General features: G+C 37.6%; 1 protein-coding gene across 46 annotated transcripts in view; it reads left to right on the forward strand.

Moving 5' to 3' along the window:
- Positions 1–16580, forward strand: part of DLG2 (discs large MAGUK scaffold protein 2) — a 2177398-nt gene that overhangs the window by 1537293 nt on the left and 623525 nt on the right. For 38 of the 46 annotated variants that reach the window (XM_056825173.1, XM_056825188.1, XM_056825175.1 and 35 more), the window contains one exon: positions 14975–15130. The exons of the other annotated variants lie outside the window; for them this stretch is intronic. In XM_056825173.1, the coding sequence (XP_056681151.1) occupies positions 14975–15130 (156 nt within the window). The remainder of the gene's footprint in view (positions 1–14974; positions 15131–16580) is intronic. 46 annotated transcript variants of the gene reach the window in all.

Consider the following 16580-nt stretch of genomic DNA (forward strand, 5'->3'; position numbering starts at 1 on the left):
CAGCTCACCTTTCCCATTCATTCATCTTTCTCCTGACACATTGGATACCATTTCTCTTACATAGTGCTTGAATGGTAATGAGTTGCATCTCATTTGCAGCCTTGTTTTTCATTCATATAGTCACCATGTGTGACTCTACATGACCACTGGACAGTGTCCAGGGGTTTTCTTGGCAAAGATGTTTGCCCTTTCCTTTTCCAGTGTGTCCCCGTTTTACAGATGAAGAACTGTTGCAAAGAGGGGCTAAATGACTTGCCCCAGGGCACACAGCTGGTAAGTGTCATAGTCTGGATTTGAACTCAGATCTTCATAACTCCAAGCTCAGTGCTCTATCTGCTACACTACCTAGTTACCTGCACAATCTTTTAATGATTGGTCTATAACAGGCTGATTCATGGATCCGTTCCATTCTACAAGTTTATACAATTCATGAGTAGCCCACAAACACTTCTTTTGCAAAAAAATAAAAGAAAGCAAGTGGTTGTGAGTGAATAGATCCCTGGGGCTGGAGTCAGGCAGACATGAAGTCAAATGCAACTTTGGACTTATTGTACGACCCTGAATAAAGTTAACCTCTATTTGACTCAATTTCCTCAACTATAAAATGAGAATTATAATAGAACCTACTTTCAAACAATTATTGTAAAGATAAAATGAGATCATTGTAAAATGCTTAGCACAATGCCTGGAACATACTAGGTGCTATATAAAATTTTTATTACCTTTCTCTAATGTTCCATTGTGCAGAACCTGTGCAGATGTATCTAAGCTGACAATTGTATACTCTGTTTTGCCTACTCTGCAGAAAGTTGCTAATAACACTACCTAGGTATGACCTGCCTGCTTCTGGGGAAGTGGTAAGTTTATTTTCTGGAAGGCAAAGCAGGATGCATTGGACCAACAGGTCTCTATGAGAGAGAGAGAACAATAAACACTCAGTAGAAGGAACCAAAGGGCATAAAAGAGTCCAGGAAGGGTGAAAGAAGATTCTGCCTTCGATGGAGACACTCAGAATCACATAGTCACACAAAGGAAGGTTCACAGGAATCTTTGAGCAGTTGATACAAGGAGAATTTTCCTTTTATTTTTATTTCCTTCTTACCACTCTATCTTTTCTGAGGTTACTCTGCCCTTAGACAAATTCCTTTTTGCATCCCCAGCATCTCACTTTACAAAAGAAGAAATTGAGATTCATGTCTTCCTACTAGAGAATGTTAGAATTGGTATTTGAACCCAGATCCCTCCTGAGTCCAGGTCCAATGATCTTTTCACCAAATAATATTGATAATAGTCATAGCATTTATTTAAGTTTAGAGTTTGCAAAGCAGTATTACAACATCCCAGTTGATTCTCACAACACCCCTGTGAGGAAGGTGCTATTAGTATCCCAATATTGCAGATGAAGAAACTGAGCCTGAGAAGATTTAAAAGACTTGCTTAAGATCACAAAGCTAGTGGGTGACTGAGTAAGAATTCAAAGTCTCCCTAATTCTAAATCCAGCCTTTTATGCAGTAATCCCTTAGCTGTCTCTGCAACACCAAGATTCACTAAATTTTTCTCTCTCTTGTACTGAATGCCTCAAATGTCTTAATAATCTGAAATCAACAGAGATATCCAGGGAAATGAAAATAATTCTGCAGATAGGTTAACAAAGTCATTTATATGCAAACTAAATAATTCAGTTGAAAAGGCATTTATTAAGTGACTACTATGTGCCAAGTAAATACTAAAATAGTAGTAAGTAAACAGCATAATGTTCAGATGACTGACTTATTAGCTTAATTAGAAGTTATGTCAACATAATCTGTATTTTTTTCTGCCTATCTTTCCCAATGGGGAATCTGTCCCCCATTAAAACTGAGCTATGCAGTATTAGAGTTATAGAAACTCATTCCATTTCAACCTGAGCATCTTGGGAAGCTTTTTGTGGAGAAGACCTTTACCCTCAATCCTAAATCCAGCAGGGTCTCTCATTCCTGTATCCACAATTCAGGAATAAGCTTGTGAATCCCCTTTCTATCCAATACTTATTTAGTGTCCTAATAGGAAGTGATGGTAGCTTCTGTTTCTTTTGGAGAGGCAGCCAAATCCCAATTAAAACTCATCAGTTGCATTCTCAGTAGAGAGGCCAAGTCCTACTTCTCTTGTAGGAAACTGCTCAGAATGCTGAACATGAGGGAGGTCATTCCCATGCCTCTGGGTGGTAGAGATTTGCAGTAGCATTATTGAACAGCTCTTAAAGATGTTTCATGTGTGACTTGCTTTAGCAGCCAGATGGCCTTGGACAGACTATTTACTTAGGAGGATTGCCCAATTAGAGAATAAGGTATTTAAAGAATTCTAGTCCCTAAGAACATAACATTGGAATAAATACACAAATTCCTATCCTATGGTGTGACCCAAATAAGAAAATGAGTTCAATTCTAGTTAGAGATTCAGTACAATCTGTGATTTTCTTCACAAAATCTATATTATCATTTATCTAACACCCTTCCATTTTGTCCATTAAAGCTATATTCAGATGTTGCTGAATAATTATAAGCTGTGCCTTGAATACTATATTCACAGGGTTCTGTACTAGCACAGGGCATGGCACATAGGCACTTAATGAATGTTTACTGATTGATTGTTAATTGATATTTGCCAAAAAATCAAAATCAAACTCAAACTCACTGGCTTATGCTTAAAGTTTTTCATCCTTTTTCCTGTTTTGTATAGTCAGCAAACATTTGTCCTTCCTTGTTCCTATGGTACATCTCTTAAACCTCTTTCTAAGATCCATAACAGTTGTACCTGTATCACATCCACTAATTCACTCAGAATTATTATACATACCTCTGGCAACCCTGTAACTTTAACTCATTGAGAACAGCTTGATACTCTCTTGTAATATTTCCACTTATTTTGACTTTCAAGCCCTGTCTGATCATTATTATTCTATCCTTTCCTTGACAAAGATAATTTTCTTTGGTAGGAAAAAAAGAGTAAAATAAGCTTAAGATAGTTCTCTACATGTTGCTTGGGATTCTGTCCTAGATCCTCTTCTCTTCTCCTTCTGGACTATTTCTCTTGATGATCTCATCAGCTCCTGTGGATTTAATTACCATCTTGATGATGATGACTCCTGAATCTATCTTTCTTGCCTCAGTATCTCTATTGGCCTTTCATCTCACATCCCCAACTGCCTTTCAGACATCTCAAACTGGATTTCCAGTAGACATCTTAAACTCAGTATGTGCAAAATATAACTCATTGTCTTTCCCCCTAAATCCTTCTACTTCCTAACTTTCCAATCACTATGGAGAAAAATACCAACCTCCTTCAGATTCACAATCTAGGAGTCATCTTGATCCCTCGCCATCTCTCACCCCCATATCCAATCCATTGCCAAGGTCCATTATTACTTTTTCAGCAGCTCTTAAATACTTCTCACTTATCTCTTCTGACACTGCCACTCTAGTGTGGGGCCATCATCACCTCACATTTGGATTATTGAAATACTCTACTGGCCTTGTTCCTTCTTGCCTCAAGTCTCTCCTTCCTCCAATCCATCCTTCATTCAGCCATTAAAGTGATTTTCCTAAAAGGAAAGCCTAATCATGGCATTCTTCCCAACCACTCCACACATACAATTTAATAAATGTTGGTGATTTCCTATCACCTTCAAGAGCAAATACCAAAGTTTGTATTTATCACTCAAAGCCCTTTATAACCTCACCCCCTCCTACCTTTCTATTTTCCCAATACCTTACTCCCCAACACAAACTCTTCTCATCCAGTGATGACTCCTGGCTGTTCCATGAACAAGACACTTCAGCTCTCAGATCCAGGCATTCTCTCTGGCTGGCCAGCATTCTTGGAAAGTTCTCCTTCCTCTGCTCCAATTTCTGACCTCCAGACTTCCTTTAAGTTTCAAGTCAAATCTACTTTATATAAGAACCCTTTTCTCTTATTTCCAATGCCTTCCCTCTTCTCCTAATTATATCCTGCTTATTCAGTATAGAGCTTGCTATATAGATATTTGTTTGCATGTCATCTCCCTTATTAGATGGTAAGCTCCTTGAAGGTAGGGACTAGTTTTTAACCTTAGCACCACACCTGAAAAACATGGTAGGCAGTTAATAAATGTGTATTAATTGGTCTTATCTATTTACTTCAAGTAATATCTCTGTGCCTTCTTTATTCTTCATCTTGCCTGGAATGTAATATTTTAAAAAGAAACTTTTGTGTCATTTTAAGTCATGATATTCCCAACACTATTCTTATAGGAATGTGCAAGTCCTTTGTATTCCTCCTCAATTATCTTCCAATTTTCTATGCATGTTCTTTACAATCTAACTTAGTTAATGAGTTCCCTGTACATCCACACTGGTCTCCTGCCAGTTCTTTCTTTTCTTCTTTATTGGCATTGTATGTGTTTGCTATTAGATTTTGATCTTGAATACTTCTTATCCCAAATTAGCCAACTGGCATCAAAGAATCATATACTATTGAATCCTACCAATCATTCCTCTTACACATTGAAGTCTTCTTTCCTAAAGTGTAAAGTGTGTCAAGCTTTCCTTACTTTCTCTATAAGGAATCCTAAAATGAAACAATCACTTCTGCTCAAAGTTCTGCCAGTTTCTTCTTCATAGGTCAGTTGCAAATCATTGGTCAGAATCAAGTCTAGAACAGCAGTGATCTTTTAAATGTAAAAGGATGAAATTATCAGTAATCCAAATTCAAGATTTGGAATTTATTCCAAAATAATAATAATAATTGGAGTTTCCCATTCCTCCATTCACCCTTGACAAATTTGCAGTATGTTTCCTGAATTCTTAATCAATTTTGTCCATTTTTCCAGGTGGTTTGTAGTTTATACCCATTCCAACTTTGTTTTTATTCATCCATCTGGCGATTCTCATCCAAATGCACTCCATAACAGTTTGCTACATTAGATTGTGAATTTCTCCCTGTGAATATTTTTTCAATATAAAATGATACTTCACTGCCTTTTTATCTTTTCAGTTCCTTTTTAGTGAAGTATTAACTTTCAGACTTAGCTATTCATGGTAGTATTAGGATCTGGGATAATTCTGAAGAACTTAAGACAAAAAATGCAATCTACCTCCAGAGAAAGGACTGTTTCAGTCAAATGCAGATCAAAGCATGCTATCTTTCACATTGAGTTTGGGTTTTATATGACTATTCTCTTACAACAGTGACCAATATGGATTTTGCATGATGACACATATATATATAATTCAGATCAAATTGATTACCATCTTGGAGAGGAGGGAAGAAAGGGATACAGGGAGACAATTTAGATCTTATCATTTTAGTAAATGTATGTTGAAATGTGTTATTACATGTAATTGGGAAAATAAAATATTTTTGAATAAAAATAAATCTTTAAAAATAAAAAATAAAGTGTTAACTTTCTACAGAATGTTCTAGTCATGAATTTTATCCATCTCATCTATAACTCAGTGACTTCCCCAAATTTCTATTTTGCCTCTTTTTGTTGGGAGCAATGGATAAATGTTGGTGGCAGATTAGGTACCAAATATGAAAAAAAATTCTAACAATTAGAGCTGGCAAAAAATGCAATAGACTACTACAGGGATAAATTGCCTAAATAATCAATTAACTTTATTATTTTTAAAAAGGGAGGAGTTGCAACTAAGTGGCTCAATGGCTAGAGAGGAAGTCCTGGAGATAGGAGGTCCTGAGTTCAAATGTGATCGCAGATATTTCCTAGCTGTATGACCCTGGGCAAGTCATTTGGTTCCCATAGCCTAACCCTTACCTCTCCTGCTTTTGAAACAATGCTTAGTGTTGATTCTAATATGGAAGGTAAGGTTTGTTTTTTTTTAATAACCAATTACTGGAGCATTGTAAAGGAATTCATGAGGAAATTTTAGTTGAACTAGACCTCTGAGATGACTTCCAGTTCTGAGATTCTGTAATTCAACTTCAATAGGTCTCTATTCTTCCTCCTTCCCCACAGACAAATAGATTTAGAGAACTATCTTCCACAATTTCTACAGACACAAGAAACACAAAACTGAAAGAAATAACTCTCTTGCTTTATTCATTTCCCATTCCTTAGCCATTTATATACAGATTTCTGACTCTTCATTTTGTATTGCTGATTCTTTTCTTTCATATTTCCTCCCATAAATTATTGATCCTTTTTATTGATAAACTTTGAGAATAAGAGCCATTGGACATTTGTGTTTCGTGGTTTTAACTTTGTTTTTGTTTTCTTAGCTTGGTAGACCTAGCAGGGCATTAATAATACATTAATAATACAATAATAATACATTACACAATCATTAATTCACAACTTTATGATGGAAGTAGTGAATTATTATTATCCCTCTTTTGTCAATAAAAAAACAAAGGGTCATAGAGGTTAAATGACTTGCCCCAAATTATACAACCAAAATGGAAAATATTAGACTCAAACTTAGAGTTTCTGACCCCAAGAGCAGACTTTTCCCATTATACCAACTACCCAGTTATAAAATTTAAATTAAATATTTTAAAATATTTTAATATTTAATAATTAATGTTGTAAATATTTAAAATATTTAATATTTCAAAAATATGTGTTATCCCACATCCTGGGATAGCCATACCTGGTGTGGTGGGGTTAGAAAAAGCTCTGAATCTATGGTGAGGAATTTAGTAACTCAAATTGTAGTCCTTACCAGCTGTGTATTCCAGAAAAAGCTACTTAAGTTTTTAGAGATTCACCTGTAAATGGAAGTGACCCTAATCATGCTATATACCTCAGGTTATATCTATGAGATAAGTGCTTTGCTAACCTTAAAGCACTATATATTTCATTCGCATATATGTGTATGTATTATTTCCTTGAAAGAACGTAAACTTGTAGAGCTTTAGCATCAGGTCTCCTATAACCTGTTGTACCTGTCTTTTGAGGGTAAAGGAGTGGTGCCTTCTACTCCATGATGAAAATTCTTACATTTTGTCATAGCCTTCACATCCCAATTACTCTGGATTATTATCCAAACCCCATCCACACCCCTAACCCTCCATTCCTCATTCCCATTCCCCTCAACCCTCCTACCCTAAAGTTTCTTCTTAATTCCACCTATCTCTTCTACTGTGCCTTCTGGAATATTCATTCCATAAACAACAAAATTCCCTTCATCTTAAATCGGGTCCTTTCCTAATCCTTCCATCTATCAGCTCTTATGGAAACCTGGTCTTCCCTAGATGATATAACCTTCCTGGATACCTTCCAGTACATTGCTCTCCATTGGTTCTCCTCTTTCCTCCTTCACTCAATAACCTCTCTTTTTTTTAGGTTCATACTATTAATATCTGTTACTCAACGAAAATCTGGTAACTGTTATCTATGGACACCTGGGTCACTCTCCTTCCTTCCTTAATTAGTTTGATACCTGGCTTATAATATCTTTCCTCCGTAATTCCTGTCATTTTACTAGTAGACTTCAACATATATATATATATATATATATATTAATTCTCTAGGGACAGCTGGGTGGTTCAGGGGATACATAGTCAGGCTTAGAGATGGGAGATCCTGGGTTCAAATAGTAAATATAGCTTCAGACACTTCATAGCTATGTGACCCTGGGCAAATCACTTAACTCCAAATGCCCAGTCTTTTACCACTCTACTGCCTTAGAACTAATGCATAGTATCCATTCTAAGACAAAGGAAAAGATTTTTTAAAAACACCTATTAATTCTCTCTCAGATACTCCACTACTCATTTCCTCAACTTCCCATGAGCTACTCCTCCACCTCATCTTAACCATATCCAAGAACAACTCCATGTCCAAGAATTCTGAAATTCCTTTATTCATCCATAATCTATACTTCCTCTGCCTTCTCTTCATCAAAACTGAATTCTCTCCCAAGCCATCTCCCTTGCACTATCCACCATCTGTTCTTCTTCTCATCTTGAATGCTTAGTGAACCATTTCAACTCTGTATTGTCCTCTCTTGAATCCCTGACCTCTTATCATACTAACAATACACCAAATCAAGCCTGAGTCTTGGATTACTAATCATTCAGCACCTTCTCTTTTTTCTTTCCTGGTTCCTTCTCCAGATCATACCTTCTAACCTTAGAGCCTCTCTAAGGGTTCTGTACCTTCCCTTCTTCTATACTATTTCATTTAGTGATCTCATCAACTCCCGTGATTTAATTACTGTCTCTGTGTTCATGATTCTCAAATCTACCTTTCCTGCCCCACTCTTGCTGCTGACCTCCAATCTCACATCTCCAGCTGCCTTTCAGATATATTGAACTGGATGAAAAGCAGATGTATTAAACTAGATATGTCTAAAACAGAACTCATTATCTTTCTCCCTAAACCCTCACCTGTTCCTCCACCTTCTCTAGTACTGTAGAAAACAGCACCAACCACATAGTCCCTCAGGTTCAACCTAGGTATCATCCAGGATTCCTCACTATTTCTCACCCTCTCCCCATATCCAGATTGTTGCCAAGTCCTGTTGATTTTACCTTTGCAGCATCTCCCAGATACACCTTTCCTCTGACAGTCTCTAGTGCAGACTCTCATAAACTCACACAGTAGCCTCCTATTGGTGTTTCTCTCTGCCCACTCCAATCCATCTTCCATCCAGCCACTAAAGTGATTTTCCCAAAGGGAAGATCTGATAATGTCACCCATATACACACAATCTCTACTCAATAAACTCCAGTGGCTCCCCATTGCCTCCAGGAATAAATACCAAATACTCTGTTTGGATTCAAAGCCTTTCATTATGTATCTCCCTTCTCCCTTTCTATTCTTACATTTTACTCCCCAGCACAAACTCTTCTATCCAGAGATGGCTCTTGGCTATTCCATGAACAAGATGCTCCAGTTCTCAGGTCCAGGAATTCTCTCTGGCTCTCCAGCATGCCCCTACTGTTCTCCCTCCTTTGCTCCAATTACTGACCTTGTTGGGTTCCTTTAAGTGCCATCTAAAATCTACCTTCTACGGAAGAAGCAAGGTTGCTCAATGGATTGAGAACCAGGCCTAGAAATGGGAAGTCCTGGGTTCAGATGAAGTCCCAGATGTTTCTAAGAAGTGTGACCCTGGGCAAGTCACTTCATCCCCATTGCCTAGCCCATAAAACTCCTCTTCCTTTTAACCAATACAAGGTATTGACTTTAAGATGGAAGGTAAGGGTTTTAAAAAATCCACCTTCTAAAAGAAGCCTTCCCCAGCCTCTCTTAATTGTAGAGGCTTCCCTCTATTATCTTCTACTTATCCTGTATGCGGTTTGCTTTGTATGTATTTGTATGCTGGCTCCTCTATTAGATTATAAGATCCTTGAAGGCACAGACTGTCTTTTGCCTTTTTTCTATGCTTGGTGTTTATCAGAGTACCTCATACATAGTAGGTGCATAGTAAATGTTTATTGGTTGTTTCATTGTAAAGATTATTTAGTTTCTTCCTTGTATCTCCATTGCCTAACAGAGTACTGTATACATAGCTTACACTAATTACTAATGCTTGCTGATCAATATACAGAGTGTCCCAAAAGTTTTAGTGCAATTTTAGGACTACCCTATATGAATGTGAGCAATTCTCTATTTAGGAAACTTTCATTCTGGCTGAGAAGAACTAGCCACTTTGGACTTTAACCTTAGTTTATTATCCATGTTTGAAAAAAGAGAACTTTTGCAAGGTAATCTTTAAAATCTTTTTTTTTCTCAGAGATATCAAGTGCCCTCACAATCTGGAAAGTAGAGTTTGGATTTGATATGTGTTCTCTTTAGCTTATGGCCTTGGGGAATAAGGGGTGGTGGGGCAAGAATAAGTAAAATAAAATCAATTGGGAAGGAAAGAAAAGCTGTGTGCCAGGCAAAAATGAGGCTGCAATATCAGGTGCTACATCTCTGGATTAATAAGAGTAGAGACAGTGAGTAATTGATTGGAGACAAGTCATAAATCCTGAATGTTATACAACTCAGCAGTCTCTGCTGCCAAAGGTACTGGAGGCACCAGCTGAAGCCCAAGTCACTGCAGTCAGCTCCAAATGGGAAATTTACTAAACCTGCAGAATATGAAATAATAGTGTTTCCTTCTAACCCTTCCAAAGGGAGAAGGAGATGAAAGTTTCATGATGTTCAGCAGCATGTGTTTGTCTTTTGCGGGGGGAAGGGGAAATTGAAGGGGTTGAATGAGGAGGAAACAGAGACATAGAGAGACACAGAAATGGAAAATGAATAGAGACTGAGGCAGAGAAAGAAAAGAAGAAAACAAGGAGAGGCAGAGACATGGGGTATAGGGACAATAGGGCAGAAAGTGGATGAAGAAAAAAAGAATGATGGAGAGGGGTAGGAGTAAAAGGAGAGAGAATCAGAATCAGAGAAAAATTTTTCACCTCCTGAATTACTCTAGTGCCCCATGCAGGTCAAGAAGAGTTTTTGATTTTAAGTGAAAATTAATTTATATAAAAGAAACAGTATGGTGGAGTAAAAAGAGTACATTAGATGTAACTGTTCTTGGCATTCCTCATATAATCAGAACATTTTAATTTGTATATTTCTTTTTGTACATATCTTATTCCCCTTTCTCTATTTTAAAACTGTTTCCTTGAGAGTGGGGACTCTTAGTGCCCCGATTATCTTTGTACATCTTCCAGTGCTAGATTCTTATGAGGTGCTTCATAGATACTTGTGGCAAGAATGAAAGAATGGATGATACCTTGTTATATCCCCCATCCTACTCGGCAATAATTCCCTGAACTAGGGACAAAGAGGGAGATGAGGGCTTTAATTAGAGTCATGCCTTTTCTGCATTATATATCTGATGAATTTTTTTCTAAAAATTGCTATTAATTAGTTCCATTCTCTATCTCAACTTCTTTCCTGCCCTTCATCCTACTTCCCTCTTCTTCCTTCCTTTTTTCCATCTGTTCCATTCCTCCTCCTCTTCCCCTCTCTGTTTCTCTTTCTCTTTTTTTCTATCTCTCTTTGTATCTGTGTCTCTGTCTCCATCTCTCTCTCTCTTTCTCTCTCTGTCTCTCTCTCTCCCTCCCTCTCTCTCTCTCCCTCTCCCTTTTTGTCCCTTTCTCTCTCTCTCTCTCTCTCTCTCTCTCTCTCTCTCTCTCTCTCTCTCTCTCTCTCTCTCTCTCTCTCTCTCTCTCTCTCTGTGTGTGTGTGTGTGTCTGTGTCTGTGTCTCTGTCTCTGTCTCTGTGTCTCTCTCTCCCTCTCTCTCTCTCCCTCTCCTTTTTTGTCCCTCTCCCTTTCTCTCTCTGTCTCTCTGTCTCTCCATCTGTCTCTGTCTCTCTGTCTCTCTGTCTCTGTCTCTCTCTCTCTCTCTCTCTTTCCCCATCCCTTTCTCTCTCTCTCTCTCCAGAATTGAAATCTTTTCAAATCATATGCCTGTGAACAACCACAGCTCTACTCTAGTTGGAAAACTTGGTCTCGTTGTCATTTGGGCTGTCATTGCCAGCCAGATTAATAAAACTGACACAAGCCTTACTGGAAGGGAGAACTGACTTCCTGAAATGCTATAAGAATGAGTTTTTAAGACCTTAACCAAGATTCAGACAGCGGCTCATTTCCTTAATTAGGTATCTCCTTTCAGGCACCCTTCCATCCATCTGAATTGACTCTCAGTGCTGCTTATGAAGGTTTGCAAAGAACCTGCACTCATTTTGTTGTAGCTGATACTGGCTGGTTTGTTTGGCAGCTGGAACTTGTAAAGTGTTATGAGGCTAGAAGCACATCGAGTTCATCTGGTCAGTATCCAGGCCTTGAGTGAGGTTATCTGCTTTCCTTGAAAAAGACTGAATTTCTCTCTCATATTACTGTCTTTGATTTGGTTCCTGCTGTAGTGAATCAGCCACCCAAACAGGAATGTGACAAGTAAAACCTGTCACAGAGCTCCTTGTTGTGCCTTATCTTTACTCATGAGCAGAACCTGTTGTCTTGGAAAGAGCATGACTTGGAGTCAGAAGGCCTGGGGTTGAGTCCTTTACCAAGGACAACTGGGTGATTTGGAGCAAAATGCTTAGTCTGTTGAATTGAATAGACCTCTGGGAGGCTCCATTTTCTCTTCTGAAAAAATGATATGCCTGATAGGCTTCATAGCAGAGTAGGTTGAGTCACAGTCTTTAAGTCTAGAAGTCCTGGGTTCAAAACCTATCAGTCCCCTAACTGAATCTCCCTTTTTTGAATAATAACCAATACTCAGATATTTCTCTCTCCTTTCTCTAATCATTCAGATCTGCCTGGACTGTGTTCCAGACTTTCTTTGTAACCTCAGTACATGCAAAATCCCTGCCATGTAATAGGGTTTCCACAAAAAACAAACAAACAAAAAACACCATACCTTTTATCTTAGTATCAATATAAGACCGAAGAGAAGCAAAGACTAGGCAATTGGAGTTAATGACTTACTGAGAGTCACATAGCTAGGAAGTGTCTGGCTAGATTTGGACTCGGATCCTCCCAACTCCAAATCTGACATTCTATCCACTGTGCTACCTAGCTGTCTATCTATAGTATGTTCTTAATAAACACTAATTAACTAACCAATTGGTTGGAGCATCCTTATACCCTTCAAAGCATACTCTTCTTATAGTTTTAAATTTTGTCTACAAAGGGCATTATGAACCAATCTGAAGTTTCAGTTAAGAGAAATGACAAAGTAACATTCAGAAAGATCTCTGCAACAAGCATTAAAAAGCCTGCTTCTGATCCTGGTTCAATCTCTCACTCATCAAGGGATTTTGCTTCATTGCCCTCTCTGGATCTTATCCTCCTCACCTATAAAATGAAGTGATTGATTTAGAATTCAAAAGTTCTTAACCTTTTTTGTAACATGGACCCCTTTCATAGTTGAGTGAAAGCTGGGGACTCTTTCACAGGTTTAAATATATAAAATACAATACATAATATTCCAAAAGAAACCAGGTATACTGAAATACACTTGTCAGTTTTTAAAAGGTCACATACCCTAGGTTAAGAATCTCTGGGATAAGCTCTAAAAACATTTCCAACTCTAATATGTTATGACTTGGAGCAATATCTCCATGGGTCTCTGCTCTCATAAGTACATTCCCATTTCCATCCATCTACAGAGCCACCTTGCATGCCTTGAGCATACTCAAGGAATATAATTCCTCTCTCTTTACGTTTTCCTAGAACACATTGAAGCTCTCTTTGGTTCACACCACATTCTACTTTGTATCATACATGCCTGTGTATATACATGTGCATGCAGCAACACCTCTGGCTGTTTGATTATAAACTCCTTGAGGGCACAGACTGTGTCATTTTTAATGTTTGGATTCACAAAGTACACAATAATGCACACTCTGAAATTTTTGTGGCATGGTATTATGATGGAAAATAGAAGAAATGATAAGCAGAAGAACTTCATAAAAAGACCTACATGGAAATACCTATATGAACTGATGCAGAATGGAATAAGCAGAACCCAGAGAACATACACAGTAATAGCAATATAGTATGATGATTATCTGTAAAAGACTTCGCTTCTCTCAGCAATACAGTGATCCAAGACAATTCTGAAGACTTATGATAAGAAATCCTATCCACCTCCAGAGAAGGAACCTATGGAGTCTGAATACAAATTGTAGCATACTATTTTTCACTTTAGTTTATTTGTTTTTTATTTTTGTGTCTTAGTTTGATATGTGTAATCTCTCACATGCCAATATGGAAATATGTTTTGCATGATCATACATGGATAACCCAAGTCAAATTGTTTACCATCTCAGAGATGGGGAAGGGAAAGAAGGAATAGAGACAATATGTATCTTATAATTTGGGGAAACTGTTAAAAATAGTTATTACATATAATTGGAAAAATAAAATATAAAAATATACAGTGCTCTGACTTTTCATATCCTCCTCAAATGATCTTCAAGTTTGTACTTGAAAATCTCCAGGAAGAGTAAATCCACTGTCTTCCAAGACAATCCATTCCACTTTTGGACACTTATCATTTTTCAGAAAATTGTTTCCTTTTATTCAGCCAGCTATCTGCCTCTCTATAGCTTCCACTTGTGGTTCATAGTTTGGCTCTCTTGGGGCAAGCAGATGAATCTAATCTGACTCCCTCATGGCAGTCTTTCACATAGCTGAATAATGCTATCATATATTCTACCACATTACTCTCCTCTCCAGTCCAAACAAGCCCATTTCCATTACTTGGGGATTTTTGTATCGTATGGTCTCCAGTCTCTTCCCTAATCGGGTAATTTTCAGTTGTTTTCCAGTTGTGTTCAACTCTTCATGACTCCACTTGGGGTTTTCTTGGCAGAGATGCTGGAGTAGTTTGCCATTTCATTCTCTTGTTCATTTGGGAGATTAAAAAAACTGAGGCAAACAGGGTTAAGTGATTTGTCCAGGGTCACACAACTAGGAAAATATCTGAAGTCAAATTTGAACTCAGATTTTCCTGACTCGATTCCTGGCATTCTATCCACTGTACCACTTAACCACCCTAATAATCAGATAATTACAACTATATACTTATAGGCAAGAGGAATGTCATGGCCATCATCAACAGCATTTTAAATCTATTCAACAGAGGAACCTGTTTTCTAAAAGAAATACTGATGTTGAACTGAAAAGATCAAGGAATCTTTGGAGAACTTTCTTTTTTTTTTTATTTTGTCCATGCTGGTGATTTGATAAATTGAAGGAATTCTTGGTATAGAAACTCCCCTCTCCAATGCAGAGCAACAACTCATCTTTGATTTACATTGTTAGAATCATCTGAATCATGGAGAAATTAAGGAACTTGTTCATGGTTTGCCCAGGCAGTATGTGGCAAGGCAGAATATCAGCCCTGGTCCTCCTGGCTTTCTCTCTCTCTTCCCCTCACCACACTCTTTGGCTATGACTTTAAAGGAAGACTTTGGTGTTGATGATGGCCACAATATAATGTTCATTGTTCATACAGACTTGTTCTTTCTCCTTTTGTCACTAGGCCTCCTGAACCAGTTTACAGCACTGTGAACAAACTATGCGAGAAACCTTCTTCTCCCCGGCATTATTCCCCAGTTGAGTGTGACAAAAGCTTCCTTCTCAGCTCTCCCTACCCTCACTACCACATGGGCCTCCTCCCAGATACAGAGATCACCAGGTACAATCTGTGCTCTTTTTTCTTCTCTCTCTTCTCTAGTGTGAATCAGCTTCACAAGAATGAGTCTCACCTTCTCCTTCTCTTCTATGGCTTATATAGAAGTCCTTTTATTTGATATTTTGATATCAGAAGAAAAATAAAATAGAAAGGAGGGAAAAGTGCATATAAAACTCCTCGGTTCACCATTGAATTTTTTCACATGATAGACTTGAAGTCTTTACAGAGATTTGACTATGGGGGACTTCCCTCTGTGTTTAGGGAAATTCAGACCAGTGCCCTTTTTTAATAGGATTATCTGCTTACACAGGAAGTTTTCAGAGTATAAGTAAAGCATTACAAGTGCCTCTTAATTCAAGAAAAAAGTATTGTTTTTCCCCATAGGAGTTTCTTTTCAAACAAAAAAAATTTTTTAATATATTTTTCATTTTATTTTGGTTTTCTTTTTAATGATACTCAGAAATATCAGGGAAGTTTTAGATACTAGAGCATGTTTTCTACTGTATTTCTTTATCAGAATTTCAAGAAGTGATTTTAAATTCAAAACTATCAGATGGGGATAGGTAGGTGGCTCCTTGTATAGAGTATCAGGGCTAGAGAGAGGAGGTCCTGAATTCAAATTTGACTTCAGACACTTCCTAGCAGTGTGACCATGGGCAAGTCACTTAGCCCCAGTTGCCTAGCCTTTTCTGCCTTGGACCCAATACTGTGTTGATTCTAAGATGGAAGGAAAGAAAAAAACTTCAGACACTTGCCCTCCCCCCACCCCCAGTATGAAAGGCCAATTCTCTCTTCAACTCAGTGTCTTTCTAGCAACAGACAATAAGATGCTTGAAGGCCATATCCACGATAAAGAGACAATTTTGCTTGAGAAAGATGAGAGCAATTTAATGAGGTCTAGGAAGCATGTAAACTCTCAGGAAGATTTCTAGCTCGTGTATAATCACACAAACCCTCAAAATGACTTCTATAAATTGTGTGAGAGGCAGCCCAGCATTGTACTAGATTAGATGTCCATCGATTGGGGAATGGCCAGACAAATTGTGGTACATGAATGTAATGGCATATTACTGCCCCATAAGAAACAGTGCTTACCTGCTACTGAAAAATTACAGGCTATTCAAGGGAATGGATGGTTGCTTATCTACATTTCTTATCTCCTTCAATACCTAGTGAAGAGATTTGCCTCCAGTTGGTTCTTTAATAAGTGTTTTTATTGAATAAATGAATGTATGAATGAATGCAAATAATTTTATATAAAATGTCAATTACACAATATATAATATTATATATACAATATTTTATAATAATCTAATGATATCTAATATAATATACATATTATAAATGTATATATATATATATATATATGTATAGAAAACGGTTATACCAGATTGAAATTTTCTGGTCCTGTATGATTCAGCCAGAATATTACTCTGGCAATCAATCACATCAT

This window comes from Monodelphis domestica, chromosome 4, assembly GCF_027887165.1.
Source record: "Monodelphis domestica isolate mMonDom1 chromosome 4, mMonDom1.pri, whole genome shotgun sequence".
NCBI lineage: Eukaryota > Metazoa > Chordata > Mammalia > Didelphimorphia > Didelphidae > Monodelphis > Monodelphis domestica.